At 51.1% G+C, this 20,443-nt stretch overlaps 1 protein-coding gene and 1 long non-coding RNA gene across 2 annotated transcripts; one reads left to right on the forward strand and one right to left on the reverse strand.

Annotated features, from left to right (window-relative positions):
* Positions 1–788: 788 nt before the first annotated feature.
* LOC140531230 (uncharacterized) lies at positions 789–6,643 on the reverse strand. The gene is made up of 2 exons (XR_011976303.1): positions 2,339–6,643; positions 789–1,301 (listed from the first exon to the last, which is right to left on the reverse strand). It is a non-coding gene; the product is annotated as an uncharacterized lncRNA (long non-coding RNA).
* Positions 6,644–6,833: 190 nt separating this feature from the next.
* On the forward strand, positions 6,834–18,945 carry DUSP7 (dual specificity phosphatase 7). Its single transcript, XM_072650286.1, has 3 exons — positions 6,834–7,279; positions 10,641–11,069; positions 16,692–18,945. The coding sequence occupies exons 1-3, from the start codon at positions 6,883–6,885 to the stop codon at positions 16,997–16,999; spliced, it is 1,134 nt and encodes a 377-aa protein (XP_072506387.1). The 5' UTR covers positions 6,834–6,882; the 3' UTR covers positions 17,000–18,945.
* The last annotated feature ends 1,498 nt before the right edge of the window (positions 18,946–20,443 follow it).

Genomic DNA, 20,443 nt, shown 5'->3' on the forward strand with positions numbered 1-20,443 from the left:
GAAGTGCTTTTCTATATCTCTGTGAAGTATTTCATCTGATAGTATAATAACAACCATTTTGCAGTTGGGGAAGCCCAAAGTGATTTAACCAAAACCATACAGCAGATCACTGGCAAACTCAGAACCAGATTCTTTGAATTCAAACGATGATCTTTTCCCTACAACATAGCCTCAGCCTCACTCCCTTCCTCCAGACCTCTTCCTATTTTTCACCTGTCTAGGGGAAGGTCAACAATTTCCAGAGCCTGCCCCAGGCAGGCAGGAGGGGAATTTGACCTTTCACTCACTTTGGTAAACAATTGTACAAATCATATCCCTTACCTTCACTCTTCAGTGGACTTTCTACAGACATCCATCCTCTCGCTCCCCAGGCAGCCTCGAGGAGGGAGCTGTCTTAGTCACTAGGGGACCTTTGGGTACATCTAGCATAACCCCAGAAGTTCCCTAGGATTTCACATAGGACAGAATAGGAAAGAGGTTCCAACTCCCTTCTCTTTCGCCTTCATTCCTACACATCAGGGTGGCAGCTAAAGACTGCAGAGGGTAGGTATCTGAGTCTCAGAGGCTGAGAGAAAGCTGGGGGAGGGAGGAAGAGGGAAGACAGGCAGAGGCAGAGGTCACTATACACTCATTGAGCTGCAAGCTATCTAATCAAATTCCTTCATTTTATATGTGAGGACAGTGAGGCCCAGAGAAGATGTCAGAGCTTGTCAGCAACAGAGATAGGAGTCTAACTCAGGAACATAGACCCAGAAGCATTTGAAGAGTATAGGACTAAGGCCAACTTCTTTTTTAAAAAAAAATTTTTTTTATTCCTTATTTATTTTTTAATATTCAACATTCACTTTTATAACAACATTTAACATTAAAACAACATTTCAACATTCACTTTGATAAGATTTTGAGTTTTTTTGAGTTCCAAATTTCTTCCCCTCCCCAAGATGGCATGCGATTCAATATACGTGTACAATCGTATTAAACATATTAGTCATGTTGTGAAAGAAGAATCAGAAGAAAAGCGAAAAACCACAAGAAAGAAAAAGAGAAAATGGCATGCTCTGATCTGCATTCAGACTCCATGGTGCTTTCTCTGGATATGGAAAGCATTTTCCATCACGAGTCTTCTGGAATTTTCCTAAATCACTGTATCACTGAGGAGAGCTAAGTATCAAAGTTGATCATCGAACAATGATGCCGTTACTGTATACAGTGTTCTCCTCGTTCTGCTCACTTCATTCGGCATCAGTTCATGTAAGTCTTTCCAGGTTCTTCTGAAATCAGTAAAGGCCAACTTCCAATCCCTTTAAAGACACAAATAATTAGCAATAATAACTGTCATTCATACTGTACCTCATGGCTTACAAAATGTTACTAGTACTTTGAACATACTACTATCATCCTAGTCACCCAATGTCTAAAGCTCCCCTTGACTCCTCACTCTCTCTCTCATCCTCCCCCCCAACCCACCCAAAAGCCTGTTGATTTTACCTTCCTAACATCTCTCCAATTCACTTCCCTCCTCTTACTCTGCTACTACCCTGGTCCAGGTCCTGGTTACTTTATACTTGGACTATTGAAATAGCCTGCTAGTGGGTCTCCCTGCCTCAAGTCTCTCCACATGACAAGCCATCCTGCACTCAGCTGTCAAAGTGATAGTCCTAAAGTACAAGTCACCCTCCATTTCTCACCCCATTCAGTAAATTCCTGTGGCTCCAAGATCTAGAAAATCCTCTGCTTGGAGTTCAAAGCCCTCCATAACCTCCCTTCTGCTTCCACTTTTCGAGTTTTCTTATATCTTACACTCCCTACTCCCTACAGTGACACTGACTTCCTTGTGGTTCCTCAAACAAGACCCTCCATTTCCCATCTCCCTGCTTTTTCCCTGGGTGTACTCCAGGTCTGGAATGCTCTCCCTCCTCACCTCTGCAGCTAAGGAATCGCCTCCTACAGGAAGTCTGTGCCAATCCCCTTAATGTGCCTTCCCTCCATTGATTATCTTTAATCTATTCTGTCTACAGCTTGTTCTTGAGTAATTGTTCACATGTAGTTTCTCCCATCAGACAGTGAGCAGGGACCATCTTTTGCCTTTCTTTATATCCCCATTGATTAGCACAGTGCCTGGCACATAGCAGGTGTTTAATACATGTTTGCTGATTGACAAAACCTTTTCCTCAGGACCACCCCAGGAGGTGGACAATGCCACTATTGTTGCCCCCATTTTACAAATGAGGAAGTTTTAATGTGAAATGAGCTTGGAGGGAGCTGAGATGGCAGAGACAGCCACTTGAACTTTCCCAAACTCCCCTCCACTCCCCTCCAAACAATTTTCAAATAATACCTCACACTGAATTCTGAAGCAGCAGAACCGACAAAAAGTCAGGTGAAACAATTTTCTAGTCCAAGACTAGAGGAGCTCAGCAAGAAAGGTCTGTCTCAGCTGTGTGGTGTTTGGACCAGGAGAGCAGCATGCCACCAGCGGGGACCTTGGAGGTGACTGCCTCAGTGGCAGCAACAGCTTTTGGAGCTCTCAGCCAACAGGGCAAAGGGATCCAACAATGGGTCAGAAAGATTATGGGGATCTTTTGCTGGGTCTGGGTTCAGGACCTTGTAGTACTTCTCATATGTGGTTCCAAGTCACAGGCCTAAGGCAAAGAAGAGGTGGCAGGGGAACAGGGGCACTGGTCACAGTTCTAGGGTGAAAGAGTGCTTGTGGTTTCTCACAAGGGAGCAAGGGACATAATCTCAGTTCCTGGGTCAAAAGGAATGACTAGCATTTGTGGCTACATGAAAACAAGGTCCCTTCCTAGTTAAAGACCAGAGCACAGGTCAGGAGAGCAGGGACTATATGTTTCCTAAGATCATAACCTTTTGGAAGCATCAGAAACCTACAGAGCCCCAGAACTAGCTCTGAAAACAGCAGCACAAAAAAACTGAAGCTTGGGACAATGCTTTTTCCACCTTGGTAACAGAGCCCAACTTTAACATAAAGTTAAAAGTCAAGAAATAGGCTGGAAAATAAACAAACAACAACAAAAAAGAACCTGACCATAAAGAGTTACTATAACCATAAAGACCAAGACACAAACTCAGAAGATAATGATGTCAAAACAGCTACAAGCAAAGCTTCATAGAAAAATTTGACTTTGAAACAAGCCCAGCAAGAATTCCTGAAAGAGCTCAAAAAAGTTTTTTAAAAACCAGAGAGGTAGAGGAAAAATTGGGGAAAGAAATGAGAGAGAGATGCTAGAAAATTATGAAAAGAAAGTCAACAACTTGGCAAAAGAAGCGTGCACAAAAAAAATACTGAAGAAAATAACTTAAAAATGAGAATTGACCAAATAGAAAAAAAGGAACAAAAATTCACTGAAGAATTCCTTAAAAAGCAGAATTGGCCAAATGGAAAAAGGTACAAAAGCTCACCAAAGAAAAGAATTTCTTAAAAAGTAGAACTGGCCAAACAGAAAAGGAGGCATAAAAGCTTACTGAAGAAAATAATTCCCTAAAAGTTAGAGCTGGGCAAGTGGAAGCTAATGACTCCATAAGATGTCAAGAAACAATAAAACAAAATGAAAAAGAATTAAAAAAAGAAGAAAGTGTGAAATATCTCACTGGAAAAGTAACTGACCTAGAAAACAGATCAAGGAGAGAGAATTTAAGAATTATTGTACTATCTGAAAATCATAGTTAAAAAAAGAGCCTACATATATTTCAAGAATTTATTGATATCCTAGCACCAGATGGTAGAAGACAAACTGAAAGAATCCACCCATTACCTCTTGAAAGAGATCCCCAAAGGAAAACTGCCAAGAATATGATAGCCAAATTCCAGAGCCCCTGTCTCCAGGTCAAGGAGAAAATATTGCAGAGATCAGAAAGAAACAGTTCAAATACTGTGGAGCCACAGTCAGAATAACACAAGATTTGGCAGCTTCCATTTAAAGGATAGAAGGACTTGGAATATAATATTCCAGAAGACAAAGGAGCTAGGATTATAGCAAGAATAACTTACCCATCAAAACTGAGTCTGATTCTTCAGGGGGGAAAATGGATATTTAATGAGACAGAACTTTCAAGCAGTCCAAATGGAAAGACCAGAGCTGACAGAAAATGTGACATTCAAATACAAGATTAAAGAGAAGAATGACAGGGTAAACGTGAAAGGTAAATAATCACAAGGGTCAATACAGCTAAACTGTTTACATTCCTATATGGGAAGATGATGCATGCAACTCCTAAGAAGTTTATCATTATTGGGGGCAGTTAGAGGGAGCATACATAGACAGGGATGGGAGTTAACTGTGGTGGGATGAACTTAAAAAGTGAGTTTGAAACCTTTCCCATTGCCACAACCATATTAAGCACTTACACCTGTGTTAGGTGTTATGGGAGATACGTTTGATTACAAGACACAGTCCCTGGGGGTCATCCCATCAGGACACAGAAACGCCAGTAGTTATGTAAGCTCACCATGACATGGTAAGTTCAGTAAAGAGATGGTGCGTAAAATACAAAATCTGCGAGGAAAAGCTTCCAGGAAGTGGCATGTGCCCGCTCTAAAGGATGGGCGGCTGAACAGACAAAGAGCAGGAGTGAGGACATTCCTCAATGAGTATTGTGTTGACCCATCGATCAGATGGTGTGATGCGGTAACCTAAAAAGCCAAGGAGCTCTACTGACCAGAACCCCGTTTGTTGCCCTGCTCAGGTCCTAAGGAGTATTTATCTTCAGCTCGAGGTGCCCTATTTAAGGGAGAATATTGGCAAACTGGAATGGACTCAGAGAGCAAGCAGGGAGGTGGGAACTGCCCCGTAAAAGGAGCAGAGAAGGCTTCGGAGGACGAGATCACCGTCCTGAAGCGTGTCAGGCAAGGTGAGGGAGAGGAATCGGACTGGTCCTTCTGGGTCCCGGGGGACTGTAGAAGAGGCTCCTCCTGACTGGTCCGTGCCCGGTGAGCCGGGTGTGCCATCACCCGCCTTTGACAGACTGAGAGGGTAAGCAGTCCAAGGTCATGGAGGGTGTCCTAAGGACCCTACCGTGCGCCCCTGCTCTCAAGGAGCTGGAAAGGAGGGGTCCAGGGGAGCAGAGGTGGGGTGCCAGCTCAGGCTTGAAGGAAGCCAGAGGCTCTGGGCCAGCTGGTCTTGCCCCCTAGCTCCAGCGCCAGTCCACTCCCCAGGGGGGCTTCTTCTGGGGGGAGTGAGCTCCCTGTCATCGGGAGTACCCAAGCAGAGGCTGGACCACTTCCCATCAGGGACGCTGGGAGGGGGATCCCTGCCTCAGGGAGTGTCTAAGGCAAGTCTCGGGGTGCTGCGGTGACAGGGGGCGGGTTTGGGCAGGAGGATGCCCGGTCCTGGGCTCCGGGCGGGGCAGCCCCAGCACCAGCGGCGCCTGCCCTCTCCTTTCTCGTCCCTCTCCCCGCCCCATCCGGCACCGTCCCTGCGGGGCAGCCAGGCGACCCGGCGGCTCGGAGGGCGGAGGCGCGGCATCCCTAGAGCTCCGTTAGAGCCGGTGGACAGCTCTCCAGCGCCAGCCGGGCCGAGGCCTGCGCATGCGTGCTGAGGCTCTCCCGGGCTCCCACGTAGTCACATTGTTACAGTTCTACCTGCCGCTCCATTCACCTCCTTTAAGCCCGCCCCCTCGGCGTCCGCGCTCCCACAGCGGGCAATCAGATACACAGCGCTGGGGCACGCCCCCCGGCCTCCGCCCACTCTCGCTCCCGTTCTCCCTCCTCCCCCACCTCCCCACGCCCTCTCCTTTCTGGCCTCGGATTGGACACCTGGCGGTTCGCTCCCGCCCACTGCAGGAACTGATTGGTAGATTGGGGAAACTGAAAGGGAGGGAAGAAAAAAGGGAGGGAGGAATAAAGCGAGGATGAGACTTGAGTTTTTTCTCCCCCCTTCGCCTCTGGAAAGTCACGTGTCGCCTCAAACTGGGGTCAATCATGACCCCAGCTTTCAAAGCCTTCTTGAAGGGCGCGCAGCCTCTCTAGAGGGTCCTCTCCGTGGCCGGCAAGGTCTCTGGCCAGAGAAGCTGGGGTCTGGCCCCGGAAGCCGCTGAGTCACTCCCCTTCCTCCCCACGTCTGGCTCCGGAGCGGGCAGAAAGGCTAGGCTGTGTGCACAGGGATCCAGCCCGGGCTTGAGGAGGGAGTCCTCCAGACTCGTCCAGGCCGCGGGCGGGGGGGGAGCTTGGCTGAGTGACGGAGATTTCAGGACGGGGGGACGCCCGGCCCAGCTCGCCAGGCCTGGAAGGGCCGGGTCTGCCTGGGGGCTGCCCGGCCTCGATCCGGGCGCCGCCAGCGGGCTCAGCAGGTCTTGAAGGCTGCGGGAGGAACGGAGGGCGGGGTCCGTGGCCCGGGATGAGCTGGGCAGCTCCGCGTTTATTTAACCAAGCGCTCCCCGACTTTCTGAGACAAGTCTCTGGCCTCAGTTTCCTCTTCTGTCCAGTGTGGGCGCTGCGCCTCAACGCTGGGCGGGACGGGACGTTTTCTAAGGGCGGCTACGGAGGTCTCTGATCTCGGTCCTCTGGCAGCCGCGGGGGAGGGCGGTGCTCACGTGGATTTCCCCGAGGCTTCTTAGCCTTTTGTGTGGCGGGGCGGATTTCCGCAGGCCGGCCGGGCGCAGGCCCCGCCCCCGCCCCCGCCCGGAGGAGGCCCCGCCCGCCGCAGGCCCCGCCCCGCCGCAGGCCCCGCCCCCCGGAGGAGGACACGCCGCGCCGCTCCGCGAGCCCCTTTTTAATTGAAGTTGTCAGGCTGCGGCCCGCCAGGGAGGGCGGAGGCGCGGCCGGCGGGAGGACGCGAGCGGCGGCCCAGCGCGGCGGCGGCGGCCCCAGCGCGGCGGCGCCCGGCCCGGCCCCAGTCCACGCCCGCCCGCGGCCCGCCCGGGCCCATGCGAGCTCGGGCCCGCGCGCCCATGGCGGTGGCCATGCCGTGCAAGAGCGCCGAGTGGCTGCAGGAGGAGCTGGAGGCCGGCGGCGCGTCGCTGCTGCTGCTGGACTGCCGGCCGCACGAGCTCTTCGAGTCGTCCCACATCGAGACGGCCATCAACCTGGCCATCCCCGGGCTGATGCTGCGCCGCCTGCGCAAGGGCAACCTGCCCATCCGCTCCATCATCCCCAACCACGAGGACAAGGAGCGCTTCGCCACGCGCTGCAAGGCGGCCACCGTGCTGCTGTACGACGAGGCCACGGCCGACTGGCAGGCGGAGCCGGGCGCGCCCAGCTCGGTGCTGGGGCTGCTGCTGCAGAAGCTGCGCGACGACGGCTGCCAGGCCTACTACCTCAAAGGTGCGGGCCGGGGGGCGGGGAGGGTGCGGGGGAGGGTCTGCGTGCCCCCCGCAGCGCCCCCCGTGCCAGGCCCACTACCTCAAAGGTGCGGGCCGGGGGGCGGGGGGGAGGGGGAGGGGCCAGAGGGGGTCTGCGCGCCCCCCGCAGCCCGGCGGGGACCCCTTGGCCACCCCTGCCCCCCCTCCTCCTCACCCAGACCCTCACGGCCCACATCGGACCTGGACCCTCCTTGCCTCCCCCTCATCCCCACCCACACTGACCGTCCGGAGCCCCTCTGCTCTCCCCCAGACCGCTTACCCTCACCCCCGTGGCGCTCACCTGCACACAGACCGTGCCCTCTTGCCTCCCCGGCTGGGAGCTGAGGTGCCCTCCTCCTCCCCAAGATGCTGGCTCCAGCCTCCCCTTGCCCGAAGCCCCACCGACCAGCCCCACTTCCTGCTGGAACTAGGAGTTGGGGTGCTCCTGGATCCTCACCCAGACTTGGACCACCATCCTCCCGGCTGGGAACCACCTCAGCCCCCCTAACTCGGTCTGACCATCCTTATCCTTACTCCCCAGGTAGAAGCTGTTTCTCCCTCTATCCTCACACAACCTCTGACTGTCCTCCCCCCCAAGCCCCCCAGCTAGGACCTGTCCCCCTTGCCCTAACCTAGGCTGACTATTCTGACCCTTGCTGGGACCTTGCCTTTAACCCAGACTATCCCTATCCAGACCCCACTTTCTGTGTTGTCTCCTCCCAAATCCACACTTGCTCCCTTCCCCTCTGGATGCCAGGGCCCCCCCAGCCCACGCTTCGCTGTAGCTTGTCCCTCTCCACGCTTCAGGTCCCCCTTCTCCCTAACCCAGAATTTGACCCAGAGCGCAGGGACTGATCTGGCCCTGGCCCTGTCCTCTGGACTCTTTATCTTGGACTCCAGCCTAATTAACCTCCAGGGTCCGGGGTCCCCTCCCTTCTGTGGAGCCCTGTCCTTTCCTTTGTGCCTCCCCTCCCTCCTCATCAGCCTGGGCCTCGTCTTATCTCTTCGCCTTTCTGGGAGCTGAGTTTGCCCTTAGTTCAGTAAACATTTATTAAATACCTCCTAGGTGCTTGACACTGAGATTTCAAAAATGGAAAAATAACAGCCCTGCCTTCCAAGGATTCACAAGCTGGGGGTGTGGGAGGCTGGGACATGCTCATGTTAATCATTGCTATTAGTTAGGAAACGGTGAGGTACATGGGAGAGGGAAAATAGAGACCCGAGTCTCCCTCCACCCCCACTCCAGACCCCTCTGCACCCCTCCAAACCACCAAGCCTCGGGGCCTGATGGGGAAAACTCTGGGGCCTCTTTTCCCTCCTAGCCACCCCACCTGGTGGTGCTGAGGAGCTAGCTCTCTCTGACCCTGTCTCCCATCCCCCCACGACCCCCGCAGCAGGGACCCCCCTCCATTTCCCCTTCCCTGCACAATTTCCGTGGGAGGAACAAACTTTTTTCCCCTCCTTGCTTTTTTCCTCCAGTTGCTGAAAAGGAATAGTGTAGGTGGTGGAGGGGGTGGCTGTCACCCTGGTCTCTCCAGGGGGGTGGAGACCCTAGAGCACCCTTCTCCCCTCCCCTCACACCCCACCACGCTGTCCACCACATCCTACAGTCCCAAGTCTTTGGAGGAATCTCCTGTGGGCTTTGCTTTCTCTCTGGCCAGTTTGCAGTTAATCCTGTCTGGCCTCAGCCAACCCTCTTGTGCCAGGACACCCTCCTCTTACACACTAGACTTGGGATTCATTTTTTTAAGGAGGGGGAAGGGAAAGACGGGAAGGGAGGCAGCCCTGGATGGAGGGAGGATATTGGGGCTTCTCTCTCTAGACCCGCCTGCTAGTTGGGGGGGTGAGGGGAACTCTTACCCCCTCCCCCGTCACTCTACGAAGCCAAGAGAAACAATAAAATTTCAGCTGGAGGAAGGGACCCAGGAGTCCAGGCTTCTGGCCAGAGGTTCCCTCTGGCCATGCCCAAAGGCCTGACAGACAGCTTTCAGTTCTCGCCTGCCCAGATGGGGTCCGCCTGCCCATTTTGTCTCTGGAGAACCCTTCCACTCCCCACCCCCCCACAACCCCTTTGGCTGAGAGCTACCCCTCGCCTAGCCGGCTGGAAACTGCTTGTGTTTCCAATTAACATTCCAAAATGGCCTCTCTGGCGGGACCGGGGGAGGGGAGGCGAGGCAGGGGAGGCCTGGCCCTGCCCTGCTCTGTGCTGCTGCTGCTGCTGCTGCTGCTGCTGCTGCTGCTGCTGCTGCTGCTGCTGCTGCTGCTGCTGCTACAGACTCCTGGAGCACCTGGCCCTGCTTGGAGGCATGAACCCCAGCCCACTGGGAGAAGGTGCCCCATCCCTAGAGAGCAGAGGCAGAGGCCCTTGGCCCTGGGAGCTTCTGGGACTCCACTTTGTATACAGCAGGGGCTAAATAAATGTTTGAATGAATAGATAGACAGGCAGCTGTTCCCCACCCTCTGCTCCAGGGTGATCATAGGATCATAACATTGTAAAATTGGAAGGGACCAAAGAGATTACTTAATTCATCCTCCTCCTCTTCAGAGGAGGAACCAGAGACTTGGAGCGATGACATGGTTTACCCAAGGTCACACAGTGACAAAGTGAATATTGGAACACAGGTCTTTTGCCTACAGATAGATCCCTTGTTTTTTTCTCAGACCATAGTCTGACTCCTATTAACGGTCAGGAGGGAGGTGGGGTTTGGGAGGGGACCTTCCTCTGAGGTCCTGGCTGCCTCCAATGCTGTAAGAAAGGGAACAGACCATTCTCCTTAAGTGCTGCCTCTTCCAGGAAGGTTTCCTTGACTACTCCAGCCCACAGTCCTCTTCCCTTCCTCTGTCCTGACTGTCTTCAAGGTGCAGACAAACATTTACACACTCTCTTGTGTTGGAGTCTTGTCTCCCCAGCTCAGAGTATGAGCAGGGCTGGGCTGTTCCGTTTCCTCCATAGCTAAGTTCATAGTAGCATTCCACTTTTTTTGGCTTAATGATTGATTATAAATATAGGGCTGGAAGGGACCTCAGAGACCCTCTAGTCCAGTCCCTACATTTTACAAGGGAGGAGCCAAAGGCCCAGGAGGTTGGGATTGCCCAACGTGGCAAAGGAGTCAGAGATGGGATTTGAACCCAGGACCCTTGACTCCAAAGCCTCTTCCTACTAGACCACACTGTTTGTTCTCTACCAAAACAGTAGAGGGTTTGTTTTTTCTGGGGGAAGGGGTCTGTTAGGATCATCCCCTAACCAGAAGCCATCTTGACTCTCACAAACACCAGTGTCGGGGGTGTTGGGATGGAGAAAGGCCAAGTGACAATGTCCTAACCCCCCACCTTCTTCTCCCCAGGTGGCTTCAACAAGTTTCAGACGGAGTACTCAGAGCACTGTGAGACTAGCCTGGATACTTCGTCTCCCAGCAACTCTCCCCCAGCTTCAGTCCTGGGCCTAGGAGGCCTTCGAATCAGCTCCGACTGCTCAGATGGAGAGTCTGACCGAGAGCCTGGCAGCGCCACTGAGTCTGATGGCAGCCCCCTCCCCTCCAACCAGCCAGCTTTCCCTGTCCAGATCCTGCCCTACTTGTATTTAGGCTGTGCCAAGGACTCCACCAACCTGGATGTCCTGGGGAAGTATGGGATCAAATACATCCTGAATGTGACACCCAACCTGCCCAACATGTTTGAACACGGAGGGGAGTTCAAGTACAAGCAGATCCCCATCTCTGATCACTGGAGTCAGAATCTCTCCCAATTCTTTCCTGAAGCCATCACTTTCATTGGTATGCAGTGTGTGTGCGTGTCTCAGTGTGCGGGAGTGTGTGTTTGTGTCCTTGTGTCTGTGTGTCTGTGTCTGTGTGCGGGAGTGTGAGCATGTGTTCTTTCTGACCATGCCCCTGCCACCAGGCAGCTCCCAACTTGTACTGAGGAGTCTTGGGGCTTCCTCCTCCAGCCTCATGGTCTTGTTTTCTGGTCCTGGTCTCCAGGCAAAACAGTGCAGCTCATCAACCTCCCACTCACGCGCGCACGTGTATGTGTGTGTGTGTGTGTATGTGTGTGTTGCTTTCTGAATCATACCTTTTTTAGTGCCAGACGGAGGTGTATCATGCCTTGTGAGGTCTCGCTCTGGCGAGAGTGTCTGCTTCTGCCTGTTTAAAATCTCCCAGGAGGCCTGGGATGCATCTGCTCAGCCAAAGGCACACGTGGGACTCCTGGTAGAATTTGGTAGAACATCCTTTAGTGGCCTCATGTGGTGAATGTGAATTTGCCAGGTTGTCAGAGTTGGGAAGGAAATCTGATACAAAGAAGAATTTCTCTTATTCAGGAATGAAAAACTAGTTAAGCAAATAGGTGACGGAGGGAGTTTTTAAAGTCGTTCAGTAACCAGTCTCTCTGATCACGGCTGGCTATCTGGGTCTTGTAGGGAGTGACTCAGTCACCTCAAGGGAACACCTTGCTAGATGCCAGGTTCTTCCCCTAGAACTCTGGCCAGTTCCTCTGAGACTCCCTCCTGCATGCTTCCCTATCACACCTCCTGACATCCTGGTGGTGGCCTGAGATAGTTGAGGTCTCCCTTAGCTTTGCCAGGGCAGCATTGGGCTCAACTTTTTGCTTCTAGGGAAGGCTAGAGTTCAAGCCTCCTGCCTCACACATTGTCCCAAGCTGTCATGTATGGGGCCAGAGGAGAGGAGTGGGAGAAGGTAGCCAGGATCTGTCTTCCTTCTCCATCCCCCAAATGTGTACGATTTCCTACCAACTTGTTTCTGAGGCTGTGGTCACCCACCAGGAAAAGGAGAAGGGAGCCAAGGTGTAGGTGTGAAGGCCATGATCTAGAGTCTGCTGAGACTGGCAAGGTGTAGACTGGCTGGGCAGAAGAAGGAGGTTGGGGACGGTTGGTACCATTGGTGCTTGTGAGTGCTAGTTTCCTCTTCCTTTTAGGAGCTAGTCAGGAAGGCAGAGGGCACCTGCCCAGTCCAAGGGCAAAGACTCTGTGCTGGGCTCAGCTTTGGGGATGCTTTGGTGCCAGTCTCTAGCCACAGTTGGACTTCATAACAGGAAATGAGGGAATTACCCACCTCATCCTCTTCTAAGGGAACTGTTTGATGGACTTAGGTGTCAGAGCCTAGGAATTAGGAAGAAGGAGTGCTGGAACGTGGGGCTGGGCTTAGGGGTGGGGGGAGATCCCCTGCCATAACCTCTTCCTCCTCTGCCCCCTCATTTAGACCAGTGGCTGCTCTGTGGGCAGCTGCACGGTTGGAGTGCCCGGTGTCTTTGGATCATCCTGGGGTGGCTGGAGGACATCCCTTCAAAGAAGAAATACCACAGTACTTACTGTCTTATTTCTACCCCCATTATTATAGCTCTTGGAGGATTAGAAAGCACTTTCTTTGCAATGACCCTGTGTGATAGGGAGTGTGGATGTTATCGGTGTTTTAAGGGTCAGCAGCTTGTAACTCAGAAAGTTCAAGGTGAGGTCAAAGTTATTTGGAGTCAGAGCCTGAGTTCAGATTTCATCTCGGTTACTGTCGTGGGCAGCTCACCCTCTGAGCTTCGACAGCCTCTGAACCACAAGGAGGTTCAACTTAGCTCTCTCCAAGTCCTTTCCAGCCCTACATTCCCATGAACCCTAGGACTTGCTCAAGGTTATCATGGCTTGGGGCAGTCTGAAGGGAGAGTCTGAACCGGGGCATCCTAGCTTCTCTGGTGTCCTCTTCTTTCAGCCTCCATGAGGCTGCTGATCAAAGGCGTGAGAGGACGTCCCACCAGACGTGATCCCTGGGCTGCATTTATTTCTTTATCTAGCCGTTTTACACTGCCCATCCACCATCTAGTCCGGTGTGAGTGCCCACTCCCTTGTTAGGAAGGCGGAACAGAATTTGAGGGCTTTAGACTCCTAAGGAACTTGCTGAATCACCTTGTCCAATCTTATGTGATAGACGAGGAAACTTACCCAGAGATGCGAATCCACTGACTTAGTAAGCGCAGCAGCCAGAATCTGAATTCAGGTCCACAGATTCCTAGTCTCCTCTTCTTTCCAATATGCTGTACCACCTCCACAGGACCCATTGCTGCAGGGGCGGATGGATCCAAGTTCAAATTCAGTCTCAGACACTTACTAGCTGTGTGACCCTGAGCAGATCGGATAATCTCTTTCTGCTCTTTCTACTCTGTCTGCCTCTGTCTTCTCACCTGTAAAATGGGGACGATAATAACAGCTCCCTCCCAGGATCATTGTGAGAATCAAATGAGAGAGTTGTTTTTTTGCTTTTTTTTTTAAATACTTAGCACTGGCACATGGTAGATACTGTAGAAATACTTACCCTCTTCCATTATATCGTCTGACCACAGACTGAGTGAGCATGAAGCAGCAGAGTTGGTGCAGAGGCCACGGACTTTGGGGGCTGGGCTCTTCTGGACTCCGTGTATTGGCTTTCTTAATAAAAGAACCACCAGTGAGAGAGGAAATGGCTTACCATCAGGGAGTGTGTCGCTGGGCCTCGGGCTCCCAGCCCTGGTGTCTGGACCCAAGTGAGGACAGTGCCCTCACACACACTCAAAGGGCAGGAAGTCAGCTGACTCAGGAGAGAGTGAGAATAGGAAGAGGCTGATCCAGAAAGAGCAGAGCCCTTGAGAACAAAGCTTTAACAGTCCATCATGCCTCACAGTCACAGCCTCCATCCCACACACCCTCCCCTTCCTCTCCAGTCAGAACGGAGGGTCTGGAAAGCTCCTTGGGCTGGCCCATTTACCCAGTATCCCCATGAATGACCCTGTGTCATCTGCCAAGCTCCTCTGAGGTCTTGTGGGGGACCCCCAAGCCCGAGTCAGGCAGGGTGGGGAGCCAGGGGAAGAGCAGGCCTGGGCAGTGCCCAAGCTCACCCGATAAGACTCCTCCCCTGAAACAGTGAAAGCACAAGATACTGTTTTTTATTCATCGTATCTGAATATGATAAAAAATGCTAAATTGTGCCCTTTGGACAGAAATAGAGCAGGAAGTTGTGTGCTCATTGCTCAGTACTGAGGATGAATGGAAAAGTTCTGAGTGAAAGGAGAGCGCCCTGAGCTGGGGGAGGGTGTCAGGGAGAGCTGACTTGACCTGGAATCCCTTCGGTGAGGGGTATTACCCAGCTGTAGTGTGAGGATTGCCCATGGCAGAGAAGTCTTCCCATTATACATAAATGTCCAAGTTTTTCTCTTGACAACTTGCCTTGTTGTCCCCCAAAACTCGGTCTCCTTTCTGGCACCTAACAGAGTAAGCCCTCAGCATGCCCCTGCTACCCCCTGCCCAAATCTGTCCTGCTCTAGGCCTTACAGCCCCAGGTTCTTCCAAAGATCTTCAGGTGGCCCCTTGGAGAGGGAGTACAATACATTGGAAAGGGCCCTGGTTGGACTAGAAGTCAGGAAAACCTAGGCATAGCTTCCACCACTAGTGTGAGCTGTTCCAGTAACCATGCTCTCTGAGCCACAATTTTCCCATCTGTAAATGGGAGTGCTGCCTCACCTCAGGGTGGCTGGAAAATGTACATTATTAGAGAAATATAAATATTAGCTAGTATACCTTACAGTCCTCTTCATTGGGCATGTCTGGTGGTTCTTCCCAAAGTTTGGTCCTCAGAAGTGTCTGACCAGGCCAGAGGCTGTGTGCCCGTCACCTCCTAGCTTATAATCTACTGTTGCAGCTTTAAGAGAGCATTATATCTTTGACTTCCATATTGGGCTTGACTTTTTTGAGCTTTTAGCCCCCCTCCCCGCAAACCCTCAAGTCTTTTCCATAGGAACTCCTCCCTACCCAATCATTGCCTGCTGTATACTAGTGCAATTGAATTTTTGGAACCGTGGCGTATGACTTTCCATTTCAGTCCTCCCAGGGGCCATGATTTGGGAGGCCCTGGATTGGGCAGATCATTGACTTGGGAGTTCTAAGGCTTGAGGATGAATGCTGACCTGCTCTGTATTGCTCTTGGTATGAACCTTCAGACTGTTCATGTGACCTCTGGGTCTCAGTCACCTCGTGGAGGATCCCCCTTCTGGCTCTAGAACGCTATCTTGTCTATGTATGATTTTTATTATGCACACTTCCTATACAATGTGGATCCCCAGTTCTCCCATACTTCAGTACATGATTTTTCCATGTGGCTGTTTTTGAAATTCATCACCTCGTAGTCAGTTTTCTGGTGATAAACCTGGGGCACTTAGCTAGACTGCTCCTCAGACATCAGGGTCCATGCACAAAGCTTGCCTACCATCATAGACCTTGCCAAGGCTTTGCCAGGACAGCTTTATCACCTCTGTGCCCCATCGAGGCATGGGAAGGGGACCTGACTGCAGGCCTTTCCACTAATAACTGTTAGCCATCTTAGTAGATTCTAGGGCAGGTAACGACATGAACAAAGACCCAGAAGCTGGAATAAGTCTAGAGTAAGGAAAGTGACCTTGCTGGGTGGGGGTCCTGGGTTGTAGCTGCTTTAGCTAGGGAACCTTAGGATTAGGTCTTACAGTAGTGAGACAAGTATTGTTTTTGGTGTGTGTGTGTGTGTGTGTGTGTGTGTGTGTGTGTGTGTGTGTGTGTGTGTGTGTGTGTGTGTGTGTGTGTGTGTGTGTGTGTGTGTGTGTGTGTGTGTGTGTGTGTGTCTGTGTGTGTGTGTGTGTGTCTGTGTGTGTCTGTGTGTGTGTGTGTGTTGTGCATGTGCATGTGCATGTGCATGTGTATGGAGAGAGAGAGAGAGATCTTGGCCAAGGGATCTATTAAGCTAAATGGTCCCTGAGGATTAGAAGGGGTGAGTGAGCACTTATGGGTCAGAGCTTAGACTTGTAATTAGCATTCACTGTGAGGGGGAGCCCTGCACTACACAAGTCACATGTGTGAAAATCCAGGTTATGCTTTGTAATTCAAAACGCTTTCCACGAATTCTCTTATTTGGAGACCATGGGGCTCTTTGGTGCAACAGAGAGAAAACCGGATGTAGAGTGCATACATCCTGAATGTCTTCCTGCCTGACTTGGAGCATGTCCCTTCTCTTCTGGCTATTCTGTGATATTAAGGGATTGGACTAGATGGTTGTCAAGCCTCCTTTTGTCCCCCAGTTCTTCGAGAGAAGGAGAGCAGGGCTCATTTTACTGGCAGGGAAAAGGCAGTTGGAATTGGCTACCCTGGCTCAAGGTTACCCTTCTGGTGAGAGCCCCAGTTCCCTGACTTGTAGACTTTTAAGTCTTGTTCTCTTTTCACTCTTTTCACATCTCCATCCCCCATGGACTTTGTAGACTGAATAGATGACACTAAAACCTTTAGCAGTTCGTCACTGTGTGCCCATGAATGTATGACAGGCTAATGCCTGGTTGGGAGATTGGCCAGCTCCTGATGCAGGGACTCACCTGTCCATCCTTCTCCCTTCCCTCTGTTTCAGATGAGGCTCGCTCCAACAAGTGCGGAATCCTGGTGCATTGTCTGGCGGGCATCAGTCGCTCCGTCACCGTCACCGTGGCTTACCTGATGCAGAAACTGAACCTGTCTCTGAATGATGCCTATGACTTTGTAAAAAGGAAAAAGTCCAACATCTCTCCCAACTTCAATTTCATGGGGCAGCTGCTGGACTTTGAGAGGACCCTGGGCCTGAGCAGCCCCTGTGACAATCGCGTCCCTAGTGAGCAGCTGTACTTTACAACACCCACCAATCACAACCTTTTTCAGCTCAACACCCTCGAGTCTACATGAGACCGGGGCCCCCATGGGTGGGGGGCGTGCATTTGGATTCTTCCAAAGGAACTGGAGCTTCAGGCATTTCACAAAACAAAACACACCACGTAACGTGGGCTGCCGGTGAAAATCACCTGTGGGCCCCTTCCTCTACAGGCCACAACCTTAAGAGGACTTGCTTCCCCTAAGCCACGGAAGGTGCGTTTACTACGTCTCAAGATGGAAGAGAAAATATCCTGAGTCCAGGGCTGCTTTGAGCCTCCTGACGCCCGGTGGTGATTGGTGAGGGCAGTTGCCACAGGTGCCTTCTGCCCCTTCTTCCCTTGTTGGCAGCCTCTGCAGTGGGAAGCCTGGACATGTACTATCAGCAGGCAAGCTGGGAAGTGCCAGCACCCTTGGGAACCTTCCCGAAGATCCCCAAGATTATGGTGGCATTTGTTTCTCTATCTTTGTTTTTAAGATACAAGCTTGAGTTTACTCTTTGGTCAGGGGGGAGGGGGGCCAGGTAAAGCCAAGCTCTGTGGAGTACAGAGCATGCAAACTCGTTTTAAAAGAAAAAAAAGGCATGTAATTTTCTGACCATGTGTACAGACAACGGCGGGCTGTGGGAAAACCAGTATTTTCTCCCGTTCCTCTTTGAAGAAGAGGGAGAGAGAGAGAAGATTGTTCTCAGTTTTTGTTTCGCATTTTTTAAAGGAAAAACTATCCAATGTCTCGATTGACCAAATGCGTTTTGCACATTTGTGAAGCCTCGGGGTATTGTCCTGGTATGTTTTGAGTCCTTTGAGAGGCTGCTGGCTTTTAAGGGGAAGCGCTGAGGGTCGGAAAGGCCAATGCCCATTTGTAAATCTCTCCCCTTCTCCCTTTGACTTCTTCCCTGCCACCCCCAACTCTGCACTGAATTGATGGATATGCCTCTTAAGCTGCAAACTGCTTCTGAGTTACCTTTGGGTTTGGGGGGCTTGTAAATCTTCCTCCTTTCCTTATTCTTTCTTCAAAGACATCCTACCTGGAGTGGCTAAGGACAGAGTTCTGGTGTTGGGCAGTGGATCTAGGGAGGGCATTAGCTCTCTGGTCTGACCCAATGTCCTGTGCTGGGAACACTGCCATTGATGACCTGATGTTAACTCGCTACCCTTTGGTTTAGCCTGGGTAGGGGGCTGGGGCGTCTTAATAGGGGCATAGGCATGGGAGTTTAGGGTGGGGTGGGGGGGTCTGTTTTGACCCCTCTTTACTTCAAGAGTTTTTCTCTTTTTACACCTCTCTTATTTTCCCCAAACTGTCAATGTCCAGAACTCAGGCCGACTCCTACTGTCCGGCTGGAGCAACCCCTGTCCTGCCGTGCCTTCTACAAAGAAAAGACTTGTTTCTGTTTCCGCCTGTTGTCAAGAAAAGGGAGAGGGAGAGGAGACAGCTAGAGGAGTGGGAGGAAAGGACAGTGATATCCATGGGAGGTAGGGGGTCAGGGGGGAGGGATCCCCTATTTCGTAATGATGTTTTAGGGGTTGAGAAGGGTACAAGGTGGGAATGAGCCTCAGAGCAAGTGGAGAATGTGTTCACTGCATCTTACCTCATCGAGGGTTTTATTTTCAGGGAATTTTGGGGCCGTGAATCATAAGAACATGTCATGGCTGAGAGAGCTCACCAAGCAGCTTCCTGGGCTGTGGATGGCTCCTTTTTTATTTTCATTTTTAATTCTTTTATTTTTTACAAAAACAAACTACATTCAGCAACCCAGAAAGATGCATCTGATGTGCAAATGAGGGTTTGTTAGAGAGGGCCGGTTTTGCTTTGTGACTTAATGAAGGAAAATTTGTGACCCTATATATATATGTATATATACATATATATGTATATATATACACACACACACACACACACACATATATAACATATATATATCCTGAACGAATAATGGGACTTTGTTTATATTGCAAATAAATATTATTTTTTCTTTAATAAAATGAAGAGTGTTTCTGTGTCCGGTAGCTCTCCTTAACCAACAGAAGCCAAGGCGGTGGTGTGTAGGCAAGGCCACAGATCTAGGATTTGGAAGGGACCCCAGCAAGCATAGAGTCTTGTCCCCTTCTCTGTACAGGTGAGGAAGGTTAAGTGACTTTCCCAAAGTCACCTAAGTAGTCAGTGGTAAAGTAGGGCTTCCACCCAGGCATACTGTGTCCTGTGCGTGCCGACTTGAAAATAACTGGATCTGGCTTTCCAAAGAGCCTTGTCCATCTATCCAGCTTTATTAACTGCATGCTGGGCTAGGTGCTAGGGACTCGAGGCAAAGAACAAAAGCCCCTGCCTTCAAGAAGCTTATATTCTAATCAAATACACACAGAAGTAAATGCAATGTAATGGGGAAGGTCCCAGCAGCTAGAAAATCAGGAAAGGCCTCAGTAGGAGGTGAGCTCTGCAGGATATTAGGTGGGAAGGACTTTTCAGGCTTGGGAGCCTGAAAGACACAGAAGAGAGGGGATTTTGTGTGGGAGAAAGAGCCACTGGAGGAAGCAGGATGCTTTGACCGGAGCATGGGAGTGCATGGTGGCTGATACTGTGTCCTCAGATTTTGAAGGGAGCCTCCATAATGTGGAGAACTTTCACTGCCGGATTAAAGATAGTGAGCAGAAGGGAACCACTGAAGGTTTCGGAGCAGATGAGTTACATGCACAGAGCTAAGTATATGAAAGATTATTTTAGTACCCAGATAAGGAATGGGGCAATGGCAATCATCCAGGCTGGTGGCAAAGAGAGATGGTATTGGGAGGGGGTTGACAGACCCATACAGTGTAGGGTTCCACGTGCTGAAAGTATGGATGATGGGATTGTGCATCTGTTTTTTTCAGTTGAAGAAACAGGCCCAGAGTGCTGAAGTAATTAATCCAAAGCCACACAGTGAATGACAGAACCGGGATATGAAGTCAAGTACTTTGTCTCTGCCCTTCTGCTCAATCCACCATGAAGTTTGGGGACAGAGCTGCTTAAAGTACAGGAGGAGCTGAAGTGGATTATTGGGAGAAGTCAAAGAATGGTTTGAGGAAGAGGCCTTGATAAATGGATTTGAAGGAGCTTTGGGAGGGGTTGGCAACCGTTCTTTGTTAGGAGTGGTTGGGGAACGATTGGAAGGGGAGAAGGCCTACCTTTTGTATAGACTTCGGAGGCCAGGCATGTAGAGGCCTGGGAGAAGTAGTGAAAAGGGTGCAAGGCTTAGCATCAAGAAGAAATATGAAATGAAATCAATTCATAAACATTTGTTAAGCAGCTGTGCTCAGCTCAGGGGATCCAAAGACAAAGATGAGGTGGCCCTTTCCCTCTGGGAGCTCATATTCTATTAGGATGTTCAAAGGAAATGGAGAATAAAATACGCAGTGATCTGGGGGAACCAACAACTTGGGGAATCAGGAAAGGACCCTTGAAAGAAGTGGCTCTTGAGCTGGGACTTAAGCAAAAATGAGGAGGGAG

This window comes from Notamacropus eugenii, chromosome 1 (assembly GCF_028372415.1).
Source record: "Notamacropus eugenii isolate mMacEug1 chromosome 1, mMacEug1.pri_v2, whole genome shotgun sequence".
In the NCBI taxonomy this organism is placed as follows: Eukaryota; Metazoa; Chordata; class Mammalia; order Diprotodontia; family Macropodidae; genus Notamacropus; species Notamacropus eugenii.